We start from the raw sequence: 12,051 nt of genomic DNA on the forward strand, positions 1-12,051 counted from the left end.
GATAAATAGATCATTGGTGTCAGTGGTTACTCATTACTCATGTGAGAGGCAGAAGGTGCTCATTGCCCAGGGAACCCCAATAAAGCTCTGAAGGAACCCTGCTTGGGAAATGCTGCTCTACAGAGTTATTAGCAATCTTCTGGAACGTGGACGGTTAATTCTCTTGGCATGCGACTGCTTACAGTCCAAGCCCTGGAAATGCTGGGAAATAAATCTGTACAAACATGTTGAGGGATGTTGAAATCTCCAGCCTCTCCTCCCTCGCAGGAAGAGAAGTATTTCCAGCACTGAGGCCGGACATGAACACGGAGTACAGGAACAGTGCTGAGCACTGACACTACAGGGATGTCCGCTCTGCCCAGGGCCAGCTGATGACACCGATGTCCCAGCACATCCAGGAGGTATATATTACTACATCTATGTACCATGATATAGGAGAGGAGGGGGGGATGTGCTGACATATCTACACACTACTCACCTATTCTATAACTACTGCATTGTACAGGAGAATATCTCATCTGTGCTCATACTTCTCTTATTAGAATGTTTTATTCTTTTCTTCCTTTCCGCTCCTTTTCTATTGTTTTTTTTTCTTTTCTTTTGTTTTCTTCCTTTTCTCTCCTTTATTTTCTTCCCTTTCTCTCCATTTATTTTCTTTTTGTCCCTTTCTCTCCATTTCTTTTCTTCCTTTCCTTTCCTCTCCTTTTCTTTTCTATTGTTTTCTCTTCTTTTCTTTTCTTCCATTTCTCTCCTTTATTTTTCTTCCCTTTCTCCCCTTTTCTTTTCTTTTTGCCCCTTTCCCTATACTTCATCTCTTTCCTTTTCTTTTCTTTCTTTCCTATTGTTTTATTTTCTTTTCTTCCATTCCTCTCTATTTCTTCTTTTCTCCTTTACTTTTCTTCCCTTTCTCTCCATTTTCTTTTCTTTTTGTCCCTTTCTATCCATTTCTTTTCCTTTATTTTCTTCCTTTCCTCACCATTTTCTTTTTTATTATTTTCTTTTCTTCCATATCTCTCCATTTCTTCTTTTCTCTCCTTTACTTTTTTTTTTTTTTACCTTTCTCTCCTTTTCTTTTCTTTTTTTCCTTTCTCTCCATTTCTTTTCTTTTTTTTTACTCTCCTTTTCTTTTTTCTTTATTTTATTTTCTTCATTTTCTTTCTTCCTTTCCTTTCTTTCTTTCTTTCTTTCTTTCTTTCTTTCTTTCTTTCTTTCTTTCTTTCTTTCTTTCTTTCTTTCTTTCTTTCTTTCTTTCTTTCTTTCTTTCTTTCTTTCTTTCTTTCTTCTTGGTATGATCTTTATTATTATTATACAGGATTTATATAGCGCCAACAGTTTGCGCAGCGCTTTACAACGTTAGGGCAAATAGTAAAATTACAATACAGGAGGAATCAGAGGGCCCTGCTCGTTAGAGCTTACAATCTAAATGTTTGCATCAGAGGCGTAACTAGCACCTTCAGGGCCCTGGTGCAAGAAACCAAGAAGGGCCCCCCGACCTCCGGTCCTCGGTCCTTCCCTCCAAGCCCAGAGCCCTTCCCACTGGTCCCAGGAACCTTTATGGTGTCGCAGTGGATCCCTTGCACATGTTGTGCAGCGGACCTCCTTCCTGCAGTCTTGGGCCCCGCCATGGTGGTGGAAGGCCAGGGCCTAGTCGCAAGTGCCACCTGGTAGTTCCGCCAGTGGTGTCAATGTCGACTGTGAATAGTGTCAGTCAGGAGAGCAGTGGATGTGGTCAGTAGAGCAGTGGACGTGGTCAGTAGAGCAGTGGACATGGTCAGTAGAGCAGTGGACATGGTCAGTACAGCAGTGGACATGGTTAGTACAGCAGTGGACATGGTCAGTATGGCATTGGACATGGTCAGTATGGCAGTAAATGTGGTCAGTAGGGCAGTGGACATGGTCAATATGGCAGTGGACATGGTCAATATGGCAGTGGACATGGTCAATATGGCAGTGGACATGGTCAATATGGCAGTGGACATGGTCAGTAGCAGTAGAGCAGTGGACATGGTTAGTACAGCATTGGACATGGTCAGTATGGCAGTAGATGTTGTCAATATGGCAGTAAATGTGGTCAGTAGGGCAGTGGACATGGTCAATATGGCAGTGGACATGGTCAATATGGCAGTGGACATGGTCAATATGGCAGTGGACATGGTCAATATGGCAGTGGACATGGTCAGTAGAGCAGTGGACATGGTTAGTACAGCATTGGACATGGTCAGTATGGCAGTAGACGTTGTCAATATGGCAGTAAATCTGGTCAGTAGGGCAGTGGACATGGTCAATATGGCAGTGGACATGGTCAGTAGGGCAGTGGACATGGTCAGTAGGGCAGTGGACATGGTCAGTAGGGCAGTGGACATGGTCAGTATGGTAGTAGACATAGTCAGTAGGACAGTAGACATTGTCAGTAGGGCAGTGGACATGGTTAGTATGGCAGTGGAAAGGTCAGTATGGCAGTAGACATGGTCAGTAGGGCAGTAGACATGGTCAGTAGGGCAGTGGAAAGGTCACTATGGCAGAAGACATGGTCAGTAGGGCAGTAGCCATAGTCAGTAGGACAGTAGACATTGTCAGTAGGGCAGTGGAAAGGTCAGTATGGCAGTAGACATGGTGAGTAGGGCAGTAGACATGGTCAGTAGGGCAGTAGACATGGTCAGTATGGCAGTGGAAAGGTCACTATGGCAGAAGACATGGTCAGTAGGGCAGTAGCCATAGTCAGTAGGACAGTAGACATTGTCAGTAGGGCAGTGGAAAGGTCAGTATGGCAGTAGACATGGTGAGTAGGGCAGTAGACATGGTCAGTATGGCAGTGGAAAGGTCACTATGGCAGAAGACATGGTCAGTAGGGCAGTAGACATAGTCAGTAGGGCAGTAGACATAGTCAGTAGGGCAGTAGACATGGTCATTAGAGCAGTGGACGTGGTCAGTATGGCAGTGGACGTGGTCAGTATGGCAGTGGTTGGGGCCAGAAGTTTTACATTTTTGTTATTTTGTTTTTTTTTTTATTATTTTTTACCATTTTATTTTACATTTTTATTTTTTTGTTTTTACAATTTTATTTTTAATTTTTTTTACAATTTTTTAGGAGCTCCATTTTTGGAGCTTTACTGAGATATCAGGGGGAGAGGGGATGCCGGTAGTGCTGTGGGGGAGTGGGGGATTTTGAGCTCCTCGTTCTCCACCAACATCCTCCCACTAAACTTGCCACACACAGTTACTGTACACCTTCTGTATTAGGGTGCCTCAATCTGGGTGAGGGAGCACAGGGGGCACCTTCAGAAGGGGGGGCGGTGTGATGTGGAGGGGGAGCGTGGAGGACAGTATGAGGGGGCAGTGTGATTTTAGGGGGTAAGTGAGTTGGGAGGGGCCAATGCGGCTGGAGGGTGGGGCAGTGTGACCGGAGAGAAGCAATGTGATGGGAAGGGAGCAGTGTGATGGGAGGGGGGGCAGTGAAGGGCAGTATGGGGGGGCAGTGTGACAGGAAGGGGCAGTATAGGGGGGACAGCATAAAGGAGGGGGGCAGTGGGGGGCAGTATGGGGGGACAGCATGATGGGAGGGGGGCAGTGGAGGGCAGTATAGGGGACAGTGTGCCAGGGGGGCAGCATGATGGGAGGGAGGCAGTGGAGGGAAGTATAGGGGGACAGTGTGCCAGTATGGGGGGGCAGCATGATGGAAGGGGGACAGCATGATGGGAGGGGGGCATTGGAGGGCAGTATAGGGGGACAGTGTGCCAGGAGGAGGTAGTGGAGGGCAGTATAGGGGGACAGTGTGCCAGGAGGGGGCAGTGGAGGGCAGTATAGGGGGACAGTGTGCAAGGAGGGGGCAGTATAGGGGGACAGTGTGCCAGGTGGGGTCAGTATAGGGGGACAGTGTGCCAGGTGGGGTCAGTATAGGGGGACAGTGTGCCAGGTGGGGGCAGTATAGGGGGACATTGTGCCAGGTGGGGGCAGTATAGGGGGACAGTGTGCCAGGTGGGGACAGTGTGCCGGATGGGGGCAGTATAGGGGGACAGTGTGCCAGGTGGGGGCAGTATAGGGGGACAGTGTGCCAGGTGGGGGCAGTATAGGGGGACAGTGTGTCAGGTGGGGGCAGTATAGGGGGACAGTGTGCCAGGTGGGGGCAGTATAGGGGGACAGTGTGCCAGGTGGGGGCAGTATAGGGGGACAGTGTGCCAGGTGGGGGCAGTATGGGGGGACAGTGTGCCAGGTGGGGGCAGTATAGGGGGACAGTGTGTCAGGTGGGGGCAGTATGGGGGGACAGTGTGTCAGGTGGGGGCAGTATAGGGGGACAATGTGCCAGGTGGGGGCAGTATAGGGGGACAGTGTGTCAGGTGGGGGCAGTATGGGGGGACAGTGTGTCAGGTGGGGGAGGTATAGGGGGACAGTGTGTCAGGTGGGGGCAGTATGGGGGGACAGTGTGCCAGGTGGGGGACAGTATAGGGGGACAGTGTGCCAGGTGGGGACAGTGTGCCAGGTGGGGGCAGTATAGGGGGACAGTGTGTCAGGTGGGGGCAGTATAGGGGGACAGTGTGTCAGGTGGGGGCAGTATAGGGGGACAGTGTGCCAGGTGGGGGCAGTATGGGGGACAGTGTGCCAGGTGGGGGCAGTATAGGGGGACAGTGTGTCAGGTGGGGGCAGTATAGGGAGACAGTGTGTCAGGTGGGGGCAGTATGGGGGGACAGTGTGCAAGGTGGGGGCAGTATAGGGGGACAGTGTGTCAGGTGGGGGCAGTATGGGGGGACAGTGTGTCAGGTGGGGGCAGTATAGGGGGACAGTGTGCCAGGTGGGGGCAGTATAGGGGGACAGTGTGTCAGGTGGGGGCAGTATGGGGGGGACAGTGTGTCAGGTGGGGGCAGTATAGGGGGGCAGTGTGTCAGGTGGGGGCAGTATGGGGGGGACAGTGTGTCAGGTGGGGGCAGTATGGGGGGACAGTGTGTCAGGTGGGGGCAGTATAGGGGGACAGTGTGTCAGGTGGGGGCAGTATAGGGGGACAGTGTGCCAGGTGGGGGCAGTATAGGGGGACAGTGTGTCAGATGGGGGCAGTATGGGGGGACAGTGTGTCAGGTGGGGGCAGTATGGGGGGACAGTGTGTCAGGTGGGGGCAGTATGGGGGGACAGTGTGTCAGATGGGGGGACAGTGTGCCAGGTGGGGGCAGTATAGGGGGACAGTGTGCCAGGTGGGGGCAGTATGGGGGGACAGTGTGCCAGGTGGGGGCAGTATAGGGGGAAAGTGTGTCAGGTGGGGGCAGTATGGGGGGACAGTGTGCCAGGTGGGGGCAGTATGGGGGGACAGTGTGTCAGGTGAGGGCAGTATAGGGGGACAGTGTGTCAGATGGGGGACAGTGTGCCAGGTGGGGGCAGTATAGGGGGACAGTGTGCCAGGTGGGGGCAGTATGGTAGGGACAGTGTGCCAGGTGAGGGCAGTATAGGGGGAAAGTGTGTCAGGTGGGGGCAGTATGGGGGGACAGTGTGCCAGGTGGGGGCAGTATGGGGGGACAGTGTGCCAGGTGGGGGCAGTATGGGGGGGACAGTGTGCCAGGTGGGGGCAGTATGGGGGGGACAGTGTGCCAGGTGGGGGCAGTATAGGGGGAAAGTGTGTCAGGTGGGGGCAGTATGGGGGGACAGTGTGTCAGGTGAGGGCAGTATAGGGGGACAGTGTGCCAGGTGGGGGCAGTATGGGGGGACAGTGTGTCAGGTGAGGGCAGTATAGGGGGACAGTGTGCCAGGTGGGGGCAGTATAGGGGGAAAGTGTGTCAGGTGGGGGCAGTATGGGGGGACAGTGTGCCAGGTGGGGGCAGTATGGGGGGACAGTGTGTCAGGTGGGGGCAGTATGGGGGGACAGTGTGTCAGGTGGGGGCAGTATGGGGGGACAGTGTGTCAGGTGAGGGCAGTATAGGGGGACAGTGTGCCAGGTGGGGGCAGTATGGGGGGACAGTGTGTCAGGTGAGGGCAGTATAGGGGGACAGTGTGCCAGGTGGGGGCAGTATAGGGGGAAAGTGTGTCAGGTGGGGGCAGTATGGGGGGACAGTGTGCCAGGTGGGGGCAGTATGGGGGGACAGTGTGTCAGGTGGGGGCAGTATGGGGGGACAGTGTGTCAGGTGGGGGCAGTATAGGGGGAGCACTGCAGCATGATGGCAGAGGGGCAGTATGGGGCCGGGGGGGGGGGGGAGAAGAGTGATAGCACGACACCTGGAACTCGCTGGGCAGTGTGGGGCCTCGGGACAGGGAGAATTTCTCCTACCTTGCCCAGTGCTAGGAACAGCCATAAGTCAGTCAAGAAGCGGGAGCCGGAGTCGGGGGGCGGAGCTGGGAGGCGGTCCCAGGTACGGATGACTGCTTATCACCGGCGTCCACCCCTGCCTCACTGCATCAGCCTCCTCTGTATATTGGAGGATCGGCAGGGCTGAGGGCGGTGCAGGCAGACACAGACTGCTTTTTAGAAGACTAAAACAGCCAGGCAGCCTCCTCTTAGCAACCGCCCGGCCGCTGTAGACACCTCCCCCTCCCTCCCTGCGCAGTGCAGCACAACGATCGGGGAGGGCAGCCACAATACTAGCCACTAGCCAGAACAGTTAGGTGGACGGACGGGCCCCTCACGCCGCGGTAAGGGAACGGGGGCTGGCGGGCCCCCCCTCAGGTGGCGGAACTCCAGGGCCCGGTCGCAAGCGCGACCGCTGCGACCCTGATAGTTCCGCTACTGGTTTGCATACATAAGTTGGTCTGGTTTGGTCCAGTGTTGGTATGCATATCTCATACCTGAATGATCGCTGGGGAAGCTGACATTCACTGTAGTAATTGCCACTATTTGGGTTTTCTTACATTCACAGGCAGTAAAAACAGGCTCTTTAAGCTGCATTAAACTCCATTTTTTTCTTAGTTTAGCACCAGTTGGTTTATGCCATAATATGCAAGTATACACCGCATATTAGCACATTATGACAAATTTACCTGTCAAACAAAGCCCTACAACTCAGAGCAGTCATCACTCAGGGAGCATCCATCTTCGCTCATCTTCTTTCCAGGATTGCACTCTCCAGGCAATTTGAATGGCGGGGTGATGATTATGTCACGCCCAGGCATTGGTCCAGGAATTTCCATGACGGCACGGCGCTCTCTGCAATCACCTTTCACGTTGCCACCTCCCGGCCCTTTAGGAAGTTCTAAATGCTAGGAGGTGGGCTGTCATAGCTGTCACATGATTGGAAAGCTCCCGATTGCATTTATGCGGCCTCTCTGTGTTATAGCCCACCCACCAAGAGGCTGCAAATATGTATACAGCTGGCGGGAAGAGGTTAAAGAGGTTGTAAACTCCCGTGAGGAAAAAAAAAAACCTGCAACACAAAGGCATAATGAGCTAGTAAGCATCGCATACTACCTCATTATGAAATACTTACCTTAGAACGAAGCCCTGCAGCGGCGCCCGCATGCTGCCGGCACAGCCGGCATCTTCCCCTAGGCTTTTGCGGGCTCCGGCGCTGTGATTGGCTAGAGCCGTAATAACGTCACTCCTGCGCGTGTGGGAGCCGCTGGTCACGGCACAGGCCCTGAAGGAACGGCACGGGCAGTCGTTCCTTCAGAGCACATGCGCCAATGAAGTAATCGGCACAGTATACAGTAAATATCTCCTATACCTATAGGTATTTACAGTACCTATAGGTAAGCCTTAAAATAACTTTTAATAAAAGTTTTGTACGCACCACTGGCAGTGTTGTAGTTGGTCTCAATCTCTGTTAGTTTTACTGTGCACCATGGTCTGTATATGAATGCTGGAAAAAATATAAATAAAGGCATATGAAATAAAAAAGGAATCTCTATATTGAATATCATAATTACATGTACTACCCAAATACAATTATCAGGAAATAATATTTTTTTCAGTAGTGGTCCTGTAACTAAGCTTTGTTTATTCTTTTTCTCTAAGAATACATTCATTTATCTGACTAAGACCCGGTTCACACTTCTGCGAGTGCCGGGTTCGCATGTAATGTCGGAGCGCACTGCTCCGACATTACATGCGATCAGCTGTGCGGTGCGAGTTTAGCCATACAGTTTGTATGGCTAAATTCGCATCGCACCCGGTGCAAACACGCACAGGAGGCATTTTTGCAGCCGCATCAGGATCGGATCGCACAGCGGTTCACACTTGTGCGATCCCATCCTGTGCGAACTGCACGATCGCACTGCGATATGCGATCAAACTGGGGGTGTCGTTAAGATTACATTGACACCCCCAGCGTATCGCATATGGCAGTGTGAACTGCCGGGGGTGCGTGTGCGATGCGGGAAAAGGCTGCGAATTCGCAGCCTTCCCGCATCGCATATATGTGAACCGAGCCTAAATTGTAGCCATCTTTCTAATAAATTCTCCAAATACTTTGAAGGGATTGTTTGCACATGTAATATCAGGTGCGTCAGTCACATGTGTTTTAGACATAGTGGGCTCAGGTCATGAAATGGTATTTACCACTTTAAGCTTAGCTTTTATAATAGCCGCATAGCGTTTTTACAAATATCTTTGTAATTCATCAAAAAATGCTCATAAAATAAGACATGCATTATTCCTTCGAAACGTGCATTCATATCGCCGCGACTCATGGCAGCGATTATAAAAAAACTTTCCTGCACTACTTTTGACTGATTTCATTGCGACTTGCATAGACTTCTGTTAAATTAAGTTGAAAGCCACAATTTCAAAGCTGCACTGGTGTGAACCAGGGCTTATAGTTCAAAAAGCAGATAATCACTACTAAAAGGGGTTAATTTATATTAAAAAAAAAATAATAATAATTATATATTAAGGAGGGGGGGGGGGGACTTATAAATCTTTTGTATTAAAGTAGTAGTAAGGGCTAAGGCCGGGTTCACACACATGCGGCCGTGGGTTCGTGTCTGGGGTCCAGGGCCCTCCTGTTCACCAATTCAGGTGCGCATCAGGTCTGACTTTTTACCTGAATTCGCACCTGAATCGGACCCAAAGACATACAGGACTCTTTTTGAATGTGGCTTGCAGCCACCACGGAGCTGTGTGAACAAACACCTGTCGAGCAAATTGGATGTGGGGAAACCCGCAATCCAATTTGCATGATAGAACCAAGCCTGAGACTCTTTTGTATGGATATAATCATTTTAAATATAAAATGATTTACATATAATGCACAATACTGGTAAGCTTTTACTTTAAATGCAATTGTAATGCCTTAATTTACTTTCAGTCTATCAGCCTCCAGCTTCTCTGGGTTCAGATGCTGACCTTGCCTGCACCTTAAAGTGATTGTAAACGTTGACATTTTTTTTCTTAAATAACAAACCTGTCATACTTACCTGCTCTGTGCAATGGTTTTGCACAGAGCATCCCCCATCCTCATCTTCTGGGGTCCTCCTGTCTTCAAAGTTCCCCTATAACAAGCTGCAAAGTATAGAACAAAGTGCCCCTATAGCAAGGTAAAATAACTTCTGCCTTTAGAATCACTTTCAGTCACTTCCGTCTCTTGCCCAGGACTACATATCCCATGATGCATTGCTCCTTACACATTCACAAGCTCTCAGGCACTTACTGACATGTATGGACGGTGTACTGAGCTGTATGTGTGCTGCACTGTATTTTCTGATATGTAAACGAATAATGCATTCTAGGGATCGACTGATTATCGGCAATGCCGATATATCGGGGGACCGATATGCACTTTTCCCGATATATCGGAATCGGCCCCTGAGGCTACCGATATTGCCGATATTTTGGAAAGTGCTGTACAGGAGTGATGCCTGCAGCTAGAGACATCACCCCGGTACGGCTGTCTTGTAATGACAACCGATGCAGCTGAGAAGCCGCTAAGCTGTCATTACAAGGAGCGGGAGGGGACACCCCCCCTCCCACTGCCTTCCGCGGCTCGCCCGGGTCTCCCGTTCCACCGGGAGACCCAGGCATCCTACCTCCATGGCCGCCGAAGAGAAGACCCGATCAAAGCCGCATTCGGCTCTGATCTGGTCTCCATGTAAGAACCCGGAAGTGATGTCATGACATCACTTCCGGGTATTCGGCGCCAGATTTAAAAAAATGACACCATTCAAAACACCATTCAAAACAATGAATGCTTTTAAGTCCAGAGGAGGGGTTTGGGGTCTTTTAGACCCCCAAATCCCTCCACAACTGTACCTGTGAAAAAAAAAATATTTTTTAAATGTCCGAAAATATCGGCCAATATCAGCCGATACCGATATCTGATGACCAAAATATCGGTATCAGCACTAAAAAAGCGATATCGGTCGATCACTAATGCCTTCTGTATGCAGGCCAACTAATCATTTGTTCAGCTAATAGATAATGAAAATAGTTGGCAACTATTTTTATAATTGATCAGTGGCGGCCCGTGCATAGGGGATGCCAGGGCGCCGCCCCCCTTAAAAAAGAAAAAAAAAAGACAAAAATGAACAATAAAGTTCTAAAAAAAAAAAAAAAATGGGTTCGCCGTCCTATGTGGTGGCTAAAGGGGGGGTGGGGTTTACGACCCAGAAAGGCGCCGATTGGTTGCCTTCTTGGGGCGTAACCTAGGCGCAGGAAAGAGCGCTTGGCCACCCCCACCTTTGGATATCCTGGCTGTGATTGGTCCAGTCTCCAGCCTGGACCAATCATCATCCAGGACATCCGATCCCCGACGTCACAATGGGGGCGGTGCGTGCGTCAGTCACTCACCGTCACCGCCGCTCGGAGGATGAGGGAGAAGCCGCTCACCTTCCCGCCGCCGCCGCCGCAGAGAGTACGAACTGGATCGAGGAGGGAAGAATCCGCCGCCGCCAGGTAAGTGCATAAAATTGAAGGGAGCACGCACGCTGGTCTCTGCATTGATTGGGGGACAATGCTGTGGGCACTCTGCAATCATTGGGGTACAATGCTGTGGGCACTCTGCATTTATTGGGGTACAATGCTGTGGGCACTCTGCATTTATTGGGGTACAATGCTGTGGCACTCTGCATTTATTGGGGTACAATGCTGTGGCACTCTGCAATCATTGGGGTACAATTCTGTGGCACTCTGCAATCATTGGGGTACAATGCTTTGGGCACTCTGCATTTATTGGGGTACAATGCTGTGGGCACTCTGCAATCATTGGGGTACAATGCTGTGAGCTCTCTGCATTTATTGGGGTACAATGCTGTGGGCACTCTGCATTTATTGGGGTACAATGCTGTGGCACTCTGCAATCATTGGGGTACAATTATGTGGCACTCTGCAATCATTGGGGTACAATGCTGTGGGCACTGCAATCATTGGGGTACAATGCTGTGGCACTCTGCAATCATTGGGATACAATTCTGTGGCACTCTGCAATCATGGGGGTACAATGCTGTGGGCACTCTGCAATCATTGGGGTACAATGCTGTGGGCACTCTGCATTTATTGGGGTACAATGCTGTGGGCACTCTGTATTGGGGTACAATGCTGTGGGCACTCTGCATTTATTGGGGTACAATGCTGTGGCACTCTGCAATCATTGGGGTACAATTCTGTGGCACTCTGCAATCATTGGGGTACAATTCTGTGGCACTCTGCAATCATTGGGGTACAATGCTGTGGGCACTCTGCAATCATTGGGGTACAATGCTGTGGCACTCTGCAATCATTGGGGGACAATGCTGTGGGCACTCTGCAATCATTGGGGGGACAATGCTATGGGCACTCTGCAATCATTGGGGACAATGCTGCGGCGCTCTGCATTGAAAGGGGCATGCACGCTGAACTCTGCATTTGGGGGCACAGCACAGTGTTCATTGCATTGAAGGGGGCAGAGCACAGTGTTTATTGCATTGAAGGGGGCACAGCACAGTGTTTATTGCATTGAAGGGGGCACGGCACAGTGTTTATTGCATTGAAGGGGTCACAGCACAGTGTTCATTGCATTGAAGGGGTCACAGCACATTGTTCATTGCATTGAAGGGGGCACAGCACAGTGTTTATTGCATTGAAGGGGACACAGCACAGTGTTCATTGCATCGAAGGGGGCACAGCACAGTGTTTATTGCATTGAAGGGGGCACAGCACAGTGTTTATTG

The 12,051-nt window shown here is 50.7% G+C and overlaps 1 protein-coding gene across 1 annotated transcript in view; it reads left to right on the forward strand.

The window, feature by feature from the left end:
* Positions 1–261: 261 nt before the first annotated feature.
* Positions 262–12,051, forward strand: part of LOC309547230 (interleukin-1 receptor type 1-like) — a 146,852-nt gene continuing 135,062 nt past the window's right edge. The window contains exon 1 of the mRNA XM_082247045.1: positions 262–401. Coding sequence (XP_082103171.1) covers positions 372–401 — 30 coding nt within the window. The 5' untranslated portion in view covers positions 262–371. The remainder of the gene's footprint in view (positions 402–12,051) is intronic.

Source organism: Pelophylax lessonae (assembly GCF_965119305.1).
Source record: "Pelophylax lessonae genome assembly, chromosome: 2".
NCBI classification, from domain to species: Eukaryota; Metazoa; Chordata; class Amphibia; order Anura; family Ranidae; genus Pelophylax; species Pelophylax lessonae.